Here is a 17,596-nt window from a genome sequence, read left to right on the forward strand (position 1 = left end):
TCATTTTGGATGAGTCATTTGATGTTGAGGAAATCTTGTGAGACCTTTAATAAGCCTCTTATATCCAGGAGGTTGTTATATTTTGCCTGAAGGAAAAGGAACCTATACCTTAAAATTTCCTTAACTCTTCTGTCAGAACTTTGGGTTCTGAAAAGGTTATAGATTTGGCCAAATACAGCCATTGTTTCTTCTCATTAGCACATTGTCTTTGAAATCAAGAGTATCTGTCTTAAAGCAATCTATAGTCTAGGTAATTTTTTATTGATTTGTCTGGAAACATCAATAGACGGCAGGACATCAAGACATTTTATTTAAATATTTCACATCTAGTTTAATGTAAATTGCTGTCTTTGTCTAACAAGGAATATAAGAAAAGAAAGAAAGCTTCAACATTCCCTGTGCAGTGGTGCCTTTCTATCCATAAGTTATAATAGATGTTATATACAATGGAAATGTTTTCCAGGAGTCTGTATGTCACTAATGAAGGTTTCAACTGTGCCTTAGGGACAGACGCTGAACACTAACTACTGTATTCTTTTTATTCCAGTCCTTTGCTTTGTTTGTTAACCTGTAAAAAGATTTTATATAAAACATTGATGAAAAGAAACTATTTTCAACGAAGATAACCAATTATGAAGTTAATTTAATTCAGATTTCATTCAGTAGCTGCCTGGTTTCTTTTTGACTTTTATTTTCTGTCCTAATTTCCCACTGAGGAAACGATTCAGACCACTTTGAATAAAGTTATAACACATTTCCCAGGGGTGCTTTTCATTTTGGTCCCTATAATTGCCAACTTATTAAACCATGTTCTTGATATTAGAGAAATAACATTATATTAATCTTCTGAACAGAAGACTAGTATTAACCCATATTTTCTCCTAGTGATTATTTTTTTCTTTATTTTATTGTGGTGAAAATATACATAATACATCTTAACAGTTTCTACACATACATTTTAGTGACGTTGATTACATCCTTCAAGTTGTTCAACCCTTCTCACTATCCTTTTCCAAATCATTCTACCACTATTGACATAAACTCATTGCCTCCTAAGCAAAAACTTCCCCTTTCTCCCTGCTTCCCATCCCTGGTGACCACTAATAATCTTTGGTTTCTGTATATTTGCTTATTTTATATAAGCGAGGTCATGCAATATTTGTCCTTTTGCAACTGACTTATTTCACTAAACGTGATGTTTTCAGGGTTCATCCATGTAGTGGCATGCATTGGGACTTCATTTTTCTTTATGGATGAGTAGTATTCCATTGTGCTTATATACCATATTTTGTTTATCCATTCATCTGTTGATGGACACTTGAGTTGTTTCCGCCTTTTGGCTATTGTGAAAAGTGCTTCAGTGAACACTGGTGTACAGGCCCCAGTGATTCTTGTAAGCAGATGAGTTATACATTGTAATTTATTTAATTTTGTACTGGATGTTAGGATTGTTTTAAATGAGCATTGATATATTGATATTAATATTGACGATCATTTTAAATGAGCATTGATATGTGTGATAGAATGTACATTTAAATTTACTGAAAAAAATCTGATTATATTGCCACTAAAATTCTTATGAGAGTAAGTTTTGTGGTGATTACTTTGAAAGACAAAATGAATCAAAAGTGATAAGTTACTTAGCATACCTGCTAAGGCATAGGGTGAAAAAGCAGTCAGAGTTTAAGGAGCAATTTTAAGTGGCCTAAGATGAGTAGATAGAAATTATGATTGGACATACAGATGTAATTATATATACTGTGCAGGTTCAATATTTAAAACATGACAGTTCATTTGACAGAAGAGAATGTGAAATGCACATGTTACTTTTGCCTTTTCTCTGCCTCCACGAAATATTTTTAAAGGAGGAGGTTGAGGTATAGGAATTCAGAAGAACTTCTCCACCCTACCCCCCTCCAACCCCCCCCCCAAAAAAAAAAATAGAGAAGAAAGGTAGAAGAAAAATGCTCTTAAGGACAGAATGGAGGATTCACTGACAGATTGAATACTGGAGGAGGGGCGGGGGCAGGAAGGAGGAGCAATTGAAAATTACACGAATTAGAGAGACGTAAAGGATGGAGTTACTAACTTCCACCAAGAAGGTGAGTATGGGGACAGCAGGAAAGATGAGGGGATTCAGTTTTTGTCCCCATTAATTTTAAATTTCTGACATGACCTCCAGAAGGATTTATTGTAGAATTGGTTAGAAATACAAACTACAAGAGAGGGTAAACGCTGAAATGAAGAGGTTGGTCTGAAGCCAGATCAACAAAGGAACAGATATTTTAACTTAAGAAGAAAAAAGAGAAAGTGTTAATTGTGCTTAATATAGAATGATCCTTCCCATTTATGTTTTAGCTGCTACATAGCATTGCAAGTTAATGATGCAACACAGTTCCATAGTTCTTGTCTTCTTGTTGTTGTTAAATAGAATCCACCGCAAGATTCCAAAGCCACAAAGCAACTGTTAGTGTTCAGTGACCTTCTTGCACCAGCTGTCTTTTGGGCTTTGAAATTGATTTTCCTCATCTCAGTTTCTGATAGTCTCTCTTCAAGTGTGCCTCTCCAGTTCATCACCAGAGTGAAAACGGAGGCACAAATAGCTGTGGAACTGGAGGCAGGCGTCATGCAGGTCATCGTTAGAAACATCAGAACAAAATCAGCCTGCTCCAGCGTGCTCTGTGTTAAAAAGAGGCTGCTGCCATGGCTGCTGCTTTATTGCTGAATACAATGGGGAGTATTCTCACACGATTCACTTTTTTTCATTCCCAAATACGGTCCGAAAAGTAAAGAAAATTTCTATCTTTATTCCGACAAACCTCATGTGGATGCCTGGTCAAAACCATATGTTTTTTATAGTAATTTTTGCAGAATTTTTTATATGTGACAAGCATATTCCCAAGGTTATATGACCTGGCAGAGTCACAGGATGGGGAAGGAGTGTAATGACACACAGAAATGTGTGCCTTTTATGATGAAGCTGTGAAACATCGTATAACTTGATGGAGCTAGAACTTATTATGCTGAGTGAATTTAGTCAGGCACAGAAGGACAAATACTGTATAAGACCACTATTATAAGAACTCAAGAAAAGGTTTAAACGCAGAAGAAAACATACTTTGATGGTTACGGGGGTGGGGAGGGAGGGTGAGGGTTATTCACTAACTAGATAGTAGATAAGAATGATCTTAGGTGAAGGGAAGGACAGCACACACTATAGGGGAAGCCAGCACAACTGGACTAAACCAAAGCTAAGAAATTTCCTCAATACCATCAAATACTTTGAGAGACAGAGTAGCATGCGGGGTCTGGGGACCATGCTTTCAGGGGACATCTTTGTCAATTGGCATAACAAAGCTTATTAAGAAAATGTTCTGCATCCCACTTTGGTGAGTGGCGTCTGGGGTCTTAAAAGCTTGCAAGCGGCCATCTAAGATGCATCAGTTGGTCCCAACCACTTGGAGTAAAGGAGAACAAAGAACACCAAAGACACAAGGAAAGTATTGGCCCAAGAGACAGAATGGGCCATGTCTCAGTCATCTACTGCTGCTCCAACAGAAATACCACAAGTGGATGGCTTTAACAAACAGAAGTTTTATTTCTTCACAGTCCAATAGGCTGCAAGTCCAAATTCAAGGTGTCAGCTCCAGGGGAACGCTTTCTCTGTTGGCTCTGCAGGAAGGTCCACGTCATCAGTCTTCCTTTGGTCTGGGAGCTTCTCTGCACAGGAACCTGAGGTCCAAAGGACACGCTCTGCTCCCAGCACTGCTTTCTTGGTGGTATGAGGTTTCCATGTATCTCTGCTCACATCTCTCTTTTATATCTCAAAAGAGATTGCATTAAGACACTAATCTTGTCAACCTTATCAGTATAAACTCATCACAGTGATAGAATTTACAACACATGAGGAAATCACATATAATCTCATCATAGTGGTAGATTTTACAACACATAAGGAAATCACATCAGATAACACAATCATACAATACTGGGAATCGTGACCCAGCCAAACTGCTACCCACATTTTTTGGGGGACACAATTCAATCCATGACAGGCCACATAAACCAGAGACTTCATCAGCCTGAGACCAGAAGAACTAGATGGTGCCTGGCTACCACCAATGAACGTCCTTACAGGGAACAGAACAGAGGGTCCCTGATGGAGCAGAAAGATGAGATGCAGAACTCAAATTCTAGGAAGAAGACCAGGCTTAATGGTCTGACTAAGACTGGAGGCGCCCCGGAAAGCATGGCCCCTGGTCTCTCCATCACCCCAGAACTAAAACAATTTCTGAGGCCAACTCTTCAGACAGGGATTGGACTGGACTGTGGGACATAAAGTGATACTTGTGAAGAATGTGCCTCTTAGACAAGTAGATATAAGAGACTAAAGGGGCGGCTTCTGTCCAGAGGTGAGAGGGGAAGGCAGAGAGAGTTAGGACCTGGTTGAATGTTGATGGGGAATCAGGGGCGGAGGGGAGGAGCGTGCTGTCGCAGAATGGGGTGAGCGGTTGGGGTCTCATAACAATGTATGTTAAAAAAAAAAATTCTGTATGGGAGACTAACTTGAAATGTAAACATTTAATCACAACAATTAAAAAAAATAGTCTGCAGCAGAATCCTGACGAAAAAGTGGAAAATGCAAAACAGAATTTCAAATTCTCATGGAATCTAGAATTTCTGGATCCATGGAGGCTGGATGAACCCCAAAAACAATTGCCCTGAGATAATCTTTAAACCTTAAACCAAAAATATCCCCTAAAGTCTTCTTTAAACCAACCAATTGTTTAGCTTAACTAGTAAAGAATTGAACATTGTGCACCTTTAAGATCTATCTGTAAGGGATCAGATTGACAGCAGCAACTTGAAAGATTAGATAGGAAACTTAGGGAGCAGTGAGTTTATGTTAATGGAGGAGAACAATTTGGAAATGGAGGGTGAGAATGGTTGCACAACTTGAAGAATTTAATAAATGTCACTGAATTGTACATGTAGAAATTGTTGAATTAGTGTATGTTCTGCTGTGTGTATTCTCAACAATAACTAAAAGAATGTTCTGTTCTCGGTGTGGATGAGGATGGGGGTGGGAGGGGACAGGGTGGTGATAACTGATGTCCAAGACATTCCCTCTGAATCAAAAAACAATGGAGGTCTATTCAAGATAATTAATGAATGTTAATACTAATAAAATTAATGCTGTTTTCGTTTTTGGAAAAAAGCAGAAATGTGTGCCTTCTAGAGAATTAGGTGATAAAATTGCTGTCTTATATGGAAAGTCATTATTTTTCATCTAGCTGAATTTTTAATATTCATTTAATGGTTCATTCATTAAATATTTGTGGAGCTCTAAATATATGTTGAGCATTGTGTTGGACCTTGAGACTTTTTTTTTTTTTTTTTTTAAATCCTGTGCTTAAAGGTATACATTAATCACAATATACACTTGTCAGTGTTTTGTATTTTACATGTTGTAGTAGAAAGGACATCGTTGCCTTTGGGAAGAAAGTATTTTGTCTGAACCCAAAACTAACATAGTCCTGCCAAATCTGAAACCAGATGTTCTCTGCTGTAGGAAATATGTTGATATACACCTTTCCTACTATTTTAGTTAATGTCTAAGAAAATTTTTACATGTGTATTTTAAGATAGCTATTTTGAGGCCAGATTTTACCCAAAGGTAAATGTCAACTGGCACAACAAACCTTATTAAGAAAATGTTCTGCATCCTACTTTGGTGAGTGGCGTCTGGGGTCTTAAAAGCTTGCAAGTGGCCATCTAAGATGCATTAACTGGTCCCAGCCTCACACAAATGACTCCATGTGTTTGTAAACCATTTTGAAAATGTATGTTTAAACAGTCTTTACTAATTCCTTCCATACTTAAATACTAGAGAGCTGTCTGAACATACTGAAGACCAGTGGCTTTAAAATATAATACTAGTGATTTGGTTCCTCTTTCAGTGTTTCATGGTGCTTTTGTGGTTATTATGCACATATACTTCCAAGGCCCTGATCTGATGTCCTCCTGATGGGTAGTCACTTAAATGCAGGAGGGGAAAATGCTATGCTTCTGTGATTTAAAGTCAATGGCAAAATACAACTAAATTCCATTGCCTCTTGTAGGGACAAAAGTAAATTTATTAAATAAACTAGAAACTTAAGATAAATAAGTTTTCACTTCCACCTAACTTTCATGAATAGTGTATTTTAAGATGTTATATCTTTATTTTCAAGCCTAGTTCCTGAAAGAGTTCTTTGTCACAATCACTAAATAGATTTTCCAAAGCAGATGGACATCAAGTATTGATATCTCACATTTTGGAAATTAAAACAGAGATGCCTAATTTGAAGTCAGCATCTGTCTAGCTCATTGTCTTGCGTGTGCCATATTTGAATGTTGAGGCTAAGCACAGAAGTTTAGAGACCAGTAGGCTCAGGTTCAAGTCCCATTTTTTCTCATTATTAGCTGTGGGTCCTTGGCCAAGTTACTTCATTTCTCAGAGATTCATTTTCCTCATCTACAAAATAACCACCATTTTACAAATATTTATTGAACAGCTACCATGTGCCAGGAACTTTCTAAGTCCTAGAAATACAGAGGTTGGTTAAGACTTCATGGAGTTTACATTCTAATGGCAGAAGGCAAGCAGATTTGTGCAATGGGTATCATTCTCAGTTCATCAAGTTAGTATGCTAGAAATACAATTTCGTGTTTTTTATATCTGTGTTTACATATTCACTTTAAGCCCTCATTTCTGGAAACTCTATTTCAGACCCTCTCCTGCCTTGGCCACCCCCCCCCGCCATGATACTCTGAGCCCAGCAGGGAGCATCTAGTGCTTGAGGCTTCTCTACCAAGACTTTGAGTTTTCATGCTGTCATTCCTTCACTATTATCCCGTGTGTTGCTGAGACTGCCCTCATTCCTGTCTGTGAGGCCCCTTCAGTCCAGTGGCTTAATTCTACTATTTTTATGCTACTCTTTGAAGCCACAGACATAATTCGGCTTCTTACCAATCACGCTGAGGTTCAGGAATCTCAGTGAGGCTCCACAATTCCATCCTCGAGACATTGCATGCACTGGTTACCTACTCCTGTCTCTCAGAGTCATGGCACAGATTTCTTTAACGGTGCCTTGTTCCTCTATGTGTTCCTCTCTGCGGTCTCTCTGCTTCTTCAGGCCTCTGCCTCTCACACATAGTTAGTCCGCGTCCTCATCTCTTCCCCTTTGTCTCTCTCTCCCTAGTCTGTAATAAAATGGGATGTTTTTCTAGCCTAAGGAAATCCTTATCTCCTGAATTTTTGTTTTTTTCAGTTATTTTGGGTATATCCCAAACCCTCTGTATTTCTACTTTCTCCCAGAAGTTTAGCGTGGTAACCAAGACTTGAGGCAAGGGAATCTTTCCTTGGCCATGGGACTACATAGTGAGTGGTTGCTGCTAAGATGTTGCTTGTTTCCCTGTGCATAGCTTCATCGGGTAGCTCTCTCTATTTCTGTACCTCAAGCATGGCATGGAAGTAGTAGAGAGCACCTCACACTTTTTTGGAGACTTGCCACCTCCCAGGTTGCTGCCTACAAAGCAGAGGGCAGGCTTCTCTCCCTGGGCCCTGTTGAATATTCCGCTGTCATCAGCTCCCCTCTGTTTCTCTTACTATGCCCAGCCTGAAAATAGTCTTCTAGCCTAGGAAGAAACCTCTTTTCTTCCACACCATATTTCTCCCTAACATTTTGGGTATAGCCCAGTCCACTCCATTTCACCCAGTAGCCTGGGCATTAAAAAAACCAGCAAAAGACTCAAGCTATTTCTGCTCTTCATCTTACCTGATCTCTCCCAGACGCAGTGAAATAAAATGGCTGCTGGAATTGAGATGGGTGAGGCAGAGCAAAGATGGGGAAAATTCCAGGAGGAAAAAGGAAAAAAACATTTTAAATAGTCTTTCGAAAATTTAACCCACCCTACGAGTAAACAGATAAATAAGATAATAACTGATTGTTTACGTGCTTCGAAGAAAATAATCATGGTGATATGATGGAGAATAAAGGAAACAGGAAGGATCATTGATGGCACAGTGGTTAAGTACTCGGCTGCTAACTAAAAGGTTGGTGGTTCAGATCCACCTAGCAGCTTAATGGGAGAAAGATCTGGTGATCTGCTTCTGTAAAGATTACAGCCAAGAAACCCTATGAGGCAGTTCTGCTCTGTCACATGGGGTCGCTATGAGTTGGAATCGACTGGACGGCACACAACAACAACAAAGAAAACAGCTTTGGATTGGTTGGATAGGGAACACCTTTTTAGCATAGTAACATTGGAACTGAGATTTGGAGGATGAAGGACGAGAATACAAATAGCACTTACCTTGTGCTGGATATTTTGATATAAACACTTTGCATGTATTACTTCATTTATTGCACATAATCTATAAAGTGGGTGCTATTATTCTCATTTTGTAAATGATAAAACCAAAATATAGATCATTTGAGTAACTTAGTGAATGTCATTTGGCTAATTATAGGTAAAACTTGGATTTAAACCCAGACAGTCTGGTTCTAGAACCCACAGTCTTAATAACCATGCTGAATATGGTAAAAAATAAAACCACTTGCCATCAATTTGATTCTGACTCATAGCGACCCTGGAGCCCTGGTGGCATAGTGGTTGAGAGTTATGACCACTAACCAAAAGATTAGGGGTTTGAATCCACCAGCTGCTCCTTGGAAACCCTATGGGGCAATTCTGCTCTGTCCTATAGGGTCCCTATGAGCCAGAATTGACTTGATGGCAACGGGTTTGTTTTGTTTTTGTTTTTCACAGTGACCTCATGTGTGTCAGAGTACAACTGTGTTCCATGAAGTTTTCAGTGGCTGATTTTTCAGAAGTAGGTCACCAGGCCTTTCTTCCAAAGTACCTCTAGATGAACTTGGACCTCTAACCTCTGGTTAGCAGCCAAGCACATTGACCATTTGTACCACCCAGGGACTCTGCTGAATATCGTAGCAGGCACTAAAAATACTGCTTCCAAACTCCCATCTAATTCAGGCTATAAACTTTTAAATATATTTTTATAAATTAGTTCAGTAGAGGAAAATGAGTTCACAATACAGTCACCAGTATAATTTATAGAAGTTGTAATTTATAATTTGCATTTGTTCTAATTTTGTGGTTGACAAAGCATTTTTAGATGCATTAACTGATTTGCAACCCTATGAGATAAGTAAATCGTTAGCTCCATTTTACAGATGAAAAAACGGAGGCTTTCTAGGATCACCTGAGTAGGAAATGACTGAGCAGGACCTTAAGCCCAGACCTTCTGATTTCTCATCCAGAACTCTTCCCACTACACCTATGTTAGGCAAACTCTCATGACTTTTGCCATGCCTGCATACCAGCTGGCCTATTATTCACTTAATACTTTTCTGTAAATTGACTCTTTATAAATACCTATTTTAGCTCTCCTATACAGTAATATTCATAAAATCATGAGAAATTTGATTTGTTTTATTTATCAAATACTTATTTGGAACTTACTATATTCCAAGTACTTTACAGTAAGTATTAACTCATTTAAGTCTCAGAATAACCCTATGAGGTCGAAATTAATTCATTTAACAGACTAAGAAACCAAAGCACAGAAAGGCTAGATAATTTTCCCAAGGATACACAGCTAGTGAGTAGTGAAGCCTGATTTGGACCAAGGCAGCCTACGTTCCAAGTTCTGTGCTTTTAACCTCTAACTTGTTCAATATATTGAATTTTTTTCTAATACACATTAAAATATATACATTTAGTATTGAAATTAAAAATATTTACCTGCGTGTCATCTAAAATTATCTTGCGTAAAGACTACACTATACCATGGTAGAATATTCAAGGACACCTCTGTTGTTGTTGTGTGCAATTGAGTTGATTCTGACTCACAGTGACCCTGTAGGACACAGTAGAACTGCCCCTTAGGGTTTCCTAGGCTGTAATCTTTATGGGAGCAGATCATCAGGTCTTTTCTCCCATGGAGCCACTGGGTTAGACCACCAACCTTTTGGTTAGCAGCCGAGCAGTTAACCATTGCATCAGCAGGGCTCCTTAGGATGCCTATAGCCTGCTGAATATGAAAGAGAGACCAGAGTCTGTTGACTACTGGATATTGTTATGGATTGAATTTTGTCCCCCCAAAATGTGTCAGCGTGGCTAGTCCATGATTCCCAGTACTGTGATTGTCCGCCATTTTGTCATCTATGTGTTGTAAATCCTACTACTATGGTGTTAGTGAGGTGGGAATAGTGGCAGTTACGTTAATGAGGCAGAACTCAATCTACAAGATTAGGCTGTGTCTTAAGTCAGTCTCTTTTGAGACAGAAAAGAGAGAAGCCAGCAGGGAGGGGGACTTCATACCACCAAAACAGAAGAGCCAGGAGAATAGCGCGTCTTTTGGACCTGGGGTCCCTGCGCTGAGAAGCTCTTTGACCAGGGAAGATTGATGACAAGAACCTTCCCCCAGAGCCAACAGAGAGAGAGAGAAAGGCTTCCTCTGGAGCTGACACCCAGAATTCAGACTTCTAGCCTCCTAGACTGTGAGAAAATAAATTTCTCTTTGTTAAAGTCATCCACTTATGGTATTTCTGTTATAGCAGCAATAGATAACTAAGACAGATGTGTTAGAAGAGAATGTAAAAATAAAGGTTAGAACACAAACTCAATGCACCTTAAATTATCTGCATAATATTAAAGTTAAACCAAGAAAAATATGATAAAATATGTTTTTTTTAAACTTGAGAACATTTATTATTAATAAAATCAAAACCAGTTGCTATTGAGTTGATTCAGACTCATGGGAACCGATAGGGTTTTCAGTGGCTGATGTTTTAAAGGTAAATCACCAGGCCTTTCTTCTAAGGTGCCTCTGGATGGACTCAAACTACCAACCTTTTGGTTAGCAGCCAAGCTCCTAACCTTAATAGGAATCGTAAAATTAGTCATCTTATAGTTTACTTGTGTCCAATGAAGAATTCCTTCTACAGCATCCTTATCATGTGGTCATTCAATTTCTGCTTGAATATATTCAAAGTAGAAGAGCATGCAACTTTTAGAAGCAGTTTGCTCCATTGGTATACCACTCAGTTGTTTGGAAACCTTTATATTTGATATAAAATCTGCTTCACTGACCCCTTCATTTATTTAGGGTTAGTTTTAGAAAGTATTTTGTGTACCACCTCCACCCCCAGCAGCAGATATACCTTCTGATTATGTTTGACATAAGCTAAAAAAAAATTAGTTTGTATCCTTTGAGGAGTGACCAGCTGCCTGTGGCCAAGCCTGATAGTCCTTGTTAGTGGGAGAGCAGGTTAGGATTGGAATGTTTCCATGGATATCCAGAAAATAAATCAGCCTGCAGAACATCAAAGTGATCATGCGTATTTGTGTTTAGATGTGTAGATATTCTTACATAATAAACTGTAAACATGCATATTTGTGTTTAGATGTGTACATATTCTTACATAATAAACTGTAAAAAACCTGTTGGCTGTTGAGTCGATTCCAACTCATGGTGACCCTATATAGTAAGTACACATGTTAAAAAAAGAAAAAAAAGATTGCTGTCAAGTCAATTCCAACTCATAGCAACCCTCTAGGACAGAGTAAAACTGCCCCATAGGGCTTCCAAGGAGCGCCTGGTGAATTCAAACTGCCGACCTTTTGGTTAGCAGGCGAACTCTTAACCACTACGCCACCACCAGGGTTTCAAGTACACATGTAGCCATTAAGTAACAAGACTAACTTCCTTATGTGAATTGTGAAGATACTCTTAAGGCAGTCTGTAAAGGGAAGTTCCAGAATGGTTTTGTGCAGGAAATGGTATGATTAGAATAACTTTATAGCCTCTTAAGATGTCTACTTGAAGGGACAGTAATTATTTGTATGCATAAAGCCTGCTAAATACATTAAAAATAAGTCTTTTTCAATAGTCATTTCTATGAACTGATTTTTTTGTTTAAATATGTCCTAATTTTTTAATTTTTAAAATCATATAAGGTAAATGGGAAGAAGAGAGAGAGAGAAAGGAGAGCTAACACACAGCTGTCTCTGTCTCCTGCATTCTAACCGATTTGTATCTTATAATGAAATCCTCCTTTTCCACAGGCATTTCCTATTCAAAACAGGAACAGGGACAACGCCGCTGTTCAGTGCTGCGACCCCAGGATACACAATGGCATCTGGCTCTGTTTATTCGCCGCCTACTCGGCCACTGCCTAGGAACACCCTGTCGAGAAGTGCTTTTAAATTCAGGAAGTCGTCAAAGTACTGTAGCTGGAAATGTACTGCACTGTGCGCTGTAGGGGTCTCCGTGCTCCTGGCAATACTCCTGTCGTATTTTATAGGTAAGAGCAAGTTTTCAGAGTTATTTATCTGTAGATCAGAATGCTATAGTGTTGTTTTGCTGGTTTTATTTGTTTGGTTAAGAAGTATATTTTGTGAGGGAGGAGTTGATAATAGATTTTAAATCACAGAGTATTTTACTTAAGTTTTAGAAGATTTAGATAAATAGAAAAGCTGCTTTTATAGGTAGCTTATTTCCATAAAGAATGAAGTATATTCTTGGACACAAACTATAGTGTATATCTGTGTTTGACTTATCCCTCGTGAAGCATAATTAGCTCTGTGACATTCCAAGTGCACAAAATAATTCATGCACTTGCAGGAGTGAACACTATGCAGGAATTTCCTTCAGTGCGTAGTCAGTAGGGTGGTCTCTGCTACTTGTGATGTTACACGTCTTTCAGCTAACTCAGCTATCTAAATGTAAAACTCATCACTCAGGGCCATCTTCTTGCACTCAGGAACACTCTCCAGACAACTGTGCATCCATAAAACAATGAAGCATTTATATACTCATACATATATGTGAATTTCTTTGTCTTTTCAGGTGTAGTATGGATCTTGTTTTTCATTTAATAGGTAAATGATGGAAGCTACTAATAGAAGTTGTAAATATCCTTTGTATTTAACTATTTCATAACGTATATGAGCATACAAACTACTGGATATTGCTTTTTAAGTTGTCAGAAATGACCATATCAGATTTTGATCTGCTTCTAAGTGTAGGGAGAAGCCTACCACATTAAATGCTAATAGATCCACTGAGATAAATCACAGGCTATGTGGTTTATCCACCAAGAACAACAGCCAATGATGCATCCTCAAGTTTACAAAGCGATTTGTGATGCCCCATGAAATTCCAAAACTGAATGAGAGCATTACAGAGCTGTATATAGAATAGTATGATGCTTTTGCAGTGAACCAGTTTCTACCATTAGCTACAGTACTCATTGGTTATAAAAATTATGGACTTTGGAAAGTGAAATAACCATTTTCAGTCACAATATTGAGCTGAATAATAGAATTCTAGAACATAAAGAAACTTTAGAGATAATTGAGTCAGGGATGGCAACTATGTGGCATGTTATGTACCATTACTTCAAATTCTTTGACCATGGCAGACATCACTAATGAATCAGAGCACTCTCCCCCACTGAACCTGGATGCTGCCTCATTATCCTCATCAGAGAGCTGCAGGCAGACAGACACTACCCATCAATCAGAGCTGAAAGCAAGATGAAGCCTGTTTGTCATTTTTCAATCTGACTCCCTCCATGTAAAAATCATCAAAGTAGATACCAAAAAGTTTGTCACTTGGCCCAGATGTCACACTAGTGAACAATACGATGGTATTTCATGACATTCGAGGCAAATGAGGAATATCACAACAACAAAAATCCATATTCAAAGGCAAATTTCTAGTATTTAAGTAGAAAATATCCCAGCCATTAAGGGAATCTCTTCTAGTTAGCTGTATAAATTATCTGTATCTGTCAACAGAGTGCTGCTAAAGAATTTTAAATGGTTCCAAAATGCACTGGTCATAAATGGGATGTAGTAAATTAAGCATATGTGTTTGTAGGGGATTCTTTCTACTATAGTGCATGCCAGGCAGATAGATAGATACCATGGAGGGCTGGAACTCAGTGTCTGTATTGATCAGCCAGGCATGGTTTCTGACTGGTAAGTGCCTGGGTCCTACCACTACATATTTTGAGTATCAGCCCTGATGCCATTTAATTTTATTTACATGGTGTGACTAGCAGGAAAAACAGAATTTAAATGTGAGATTAAAGCAGTATTACTTGTGAGACTTTTAGTCTTTTCAAGGATCCATTAACAAATGTAATAGAGTATCAGACTTCTGAATAAAAACTCAGTTTTTTCCTATTTTTATGGTGGGTTCGAACTGCCAACCTTTAACTTAGCAGCTGAACGCTTAACTACTGCACCACCAGGTTCCCTTTAGTAGTTAGCATTCTACTTTTTTCCTAGTAGTACCGCTATCATAAACTTCCCCTTTGCTTTTATTTTACAGCACATGTTGTTGTTAGATGCCGGTTCCGATTCATAGCAACCCTATAGGACAGAATAGAACTGTCCCACAGGGTTTCCAAGGAGCAGCTGGTGACCTTTTGGTTAGCAGCCGAGCTCTTAGCCACTCCGCCACCAAGGCTCCTTACACTATATGGAAACATACAATATAGTCATATATTCTTTAAGTTCAACAGATATTTGTTGAATATTTGTTATAATCTAGTTATTGTGCCAGAAATTGAGGAGATACAATCCCAGTGTTATCTGGGAAAAAGTTACTTTGATTAAAAAGGATTGTCTCATACTTTGGTTGCTTTAATTAAGCACAGGTATGCTTAGAATTTCATTGACCTTCCTGCACTTAAATGACTAACACACTAACATAATTTTTTTTTTAATCAGGTAAAGCATTTCATTTCTTCATCAATTAGCATGACAAAAGTTTTTTTAATGAAGATGCTGCCTTTACCCTTGGGGAAAAAAATAAGACACTTCTGTGAGGGAAGGTTGTCCTTTCCTAGAAAGTGTACGTGTTTAATGCTGACAGGGAGAAAGGGGCACTTGCCCGTCCCACCAGATCAACCTGATAAACCCTGGAATCAATGGCGGACCAATGTCATCCTCAGATTGACCTCTGTCTCAGGATAGTCAAAGTGAATAACCTCAGAAAGGAAGGAGAAAGAGAGAGAGGCAAGGAGGGAGAAACGAAGGAGTGAAGGATGCAGGCAGACAGGCTTTGTTGTTTGTTTTTCCTATTTCTGTCAGAATTTCAGAGAGTAAAGAAAGGCCTGAAAAGAAACAGAAAATTACTTGTGACCCCAAGGTGCATAGGTAACCACTGCTGATCGTTTGGTGTATGCCCTTCCAGATATTTTTCCATGCATATTACACCTAGAGGTCCGTATTTTTTAATGCATTTTGTAACAGGCTTTTCTCACTTATCATTCATTATATATCATCAACAAAATTACATCTGTTTGCTGTTTTTAATTAAAACAGTTTCCAAACATGCAGTGACTCTGTGTGTGTGTATGTGTGTGTGTACATTTGATCAAATTTTGAAGGAGAATAAATTCTTTGAAAGAAATTTTCTGTGCCAAAGAGTGGCCATGTTTCAATTTTTGAAAACTATGACCAAATAACCCTCAAGTATCAGTATTTTTAACCTTTGCCTATCTCTTAGGTTAAAAACATTTTATTGTTGTTTTAATTTATTACCAGTAGTATAAGTGTCTTTTCATATATTTATGGATCAGTTATATTTTTGTGTGTGTATGCCCATTTTTCTATTGGGGATTTCCTTTTTGATTTGGAAAAGTGTTTATTTATTAAGGATGTGAGTCCTTTGCCATATATGTTATATATATTTTTCCAATCTGTTATTAATATTTGTTCATAATTGCTTTTGTCATACACCACGTAGAATTTTTTAGTCAAATTTATTAATTTTTTCTTTATAAATTTTGTCTTCCATGTTATACCTATAAAGTTCTCACTTGCTTTTAAGTATTATTTAAAAAATTCACTTAAATTTTATTCTGCAGCTTTTATGGTTTTTAAGTAACACTTTTTAGGTCAACATTTTTCTGGACATTCTGGTAGATGTTAGATATCCAAATTATCCCTTTGTTCTAGATGCTCATAGTCAAGCAATAGAGACATGTATACAAATACACTTTTAATACACGCATTTCCATAGCAGTTTGATCTATATGAGAAAAAATAGAAAAGAAATTACCTATCTCTGGCTGAAGATGTTGGAGAAAGACTTAATCTAGCAGGTGATGCTTATACTAGAGCTTGAAAGATGAACAGAGGGTCAATGAAAAAGAGGAAGACCTTCAACAAGATGGATTGACACAGTGGGTGCAACAGTGGGCTCAAACATAGCAACAGTTGTGAGGATGGCGCAGGACCAGGCAGTGTTTCCTTCTGTCGTGCATGGGATCGCTGTGCGTCGGAATCAACTCGACGGCACCTAACAACAACAACTGGTTGTTCACTGGTAAAATTCTCACCTTCCATGTAGGAGTTCTGAGTTCCATTCCTGGCCAACAGCACTTCATGTGTAGCTACTACCCATCTGTCAGTGGATGCTTGTGTGTAGCTATGATGCTGAACAGGTTTCAGTGCAGCTCTTAGATTAGCACAGACTAGGAAGAAAGCCCTGGCAATCTACGTCCAAAAATCACTTGAGGAAAACACTATGGATCACAAGGGTCTGATACACAACTGATCATGGGGATGGTGCAGGACTAGGCAGCATCACGTTCCATTGTGAGTGGGGGCGCCATGAGTTGGGGGCCAACTTGAGGGCAACTAACAGCATTATTATCATCACCATTATTATTCTGTCTGAGTCTAGGTCCCCAACCTGTCTTTTGACGAAGTGTTAGGTATGTCTTACAGTATATAAGGCTTCACGGTTTAGACTCAATACTTTTCAAACCTTTTCACACAGTAAACTGGTGTGAAAGTGAAAAAAAAGAAAGATGAAAGGAGTTCACTAGGTTTGTCCACCTGATGCCGAAATGGTTAGTGAGGAGAGCACCTTGAGACAAGGTCATCGAAGGCGTGGAAAGAAAGAAACGTGAAATATCTACAGGGTCCAGGTGGTGTGCTCACACTGTGCCAGGCATTGTGTCAGCAGCTGTGTATGAATTCACTCATTTTAATTCTCACAACAACTTTATAAGCTATTCTCTGCATTTAACAAATAGGGCATCTGCCGCTTAGACAGGTAGAGTACCTATCAAGGGCCCCACTACACTACGTTACCTCCCATGAGGTTTTTGAAGAACTGCAAATAGGGAAGAAATTGAAGAAATTAAAGCATAGGTGTGAAAGAGTCTTGTGTTTCAAAAAATTGCTTTAGTGGCATTCCAGAACATGTAATTTGATGAAAGAAAGTCCAGACTTGGGCTTTTCAAACTTTAATGTACCTAGGAATCACCTGGGGGTCTTGTTAAAACTGCACATTCTGACTCAGCAGAGCTGGGGTGGGAACTAAGGTTCTGCTTTTCAGACAGGCTCCCAGGTGGTGCCAGTGCTGCTGTGATCAGCCCATAGACCACACTGAGTAGCAAGGGTCTAGGCCAGCGCTGTCCAGTGCTCTCTCTGGTGGGGGAAATGCTCTGTTTTCTGCATTGTCCATTTCAGTAGCCACTAGACACTTGAGGCTACTGAG

General features: G+C 38.5%; 1 protein-coding gene across 1 annotated transcript in view; it reads left to right on the top strand.

Moving 5' to 3' along the window:
• Window positions 1–17,596, top strand: part of TENM3 (teneurin transmembrane protein 3) — a 660,303-nt gene that overhangs the window by 415,354 nt on the left and 227,353 nt on the right. Inside the window, exon 5 of the mRNA XM_004389020.2 lies at window positions 12,136–12,374. Coding sequence (XP_004389077.1) covers window positions 12,136–12,374 — 239 coding nt within the window. The remainder of the gene's footprint in view (window positions 1–12,135; window positions 12,375–17,596) is intronic.

Source organism: Trichechus manatus, unplaced genomic scaffold, assembly GCF_000243295.1.
Source record: "Trichechus manatus latirostris isolate Lorelei unplaced genomic scaffold, TriManLat1.0 scaffold00230, whole genome shotgun sequence".
NCBI classification, from domain to species: Eukaryota; Metazoa; Chordata; class Mammalia; order Sirenia; family Trichechidae; genus Trichechus; species Trichechus manatus.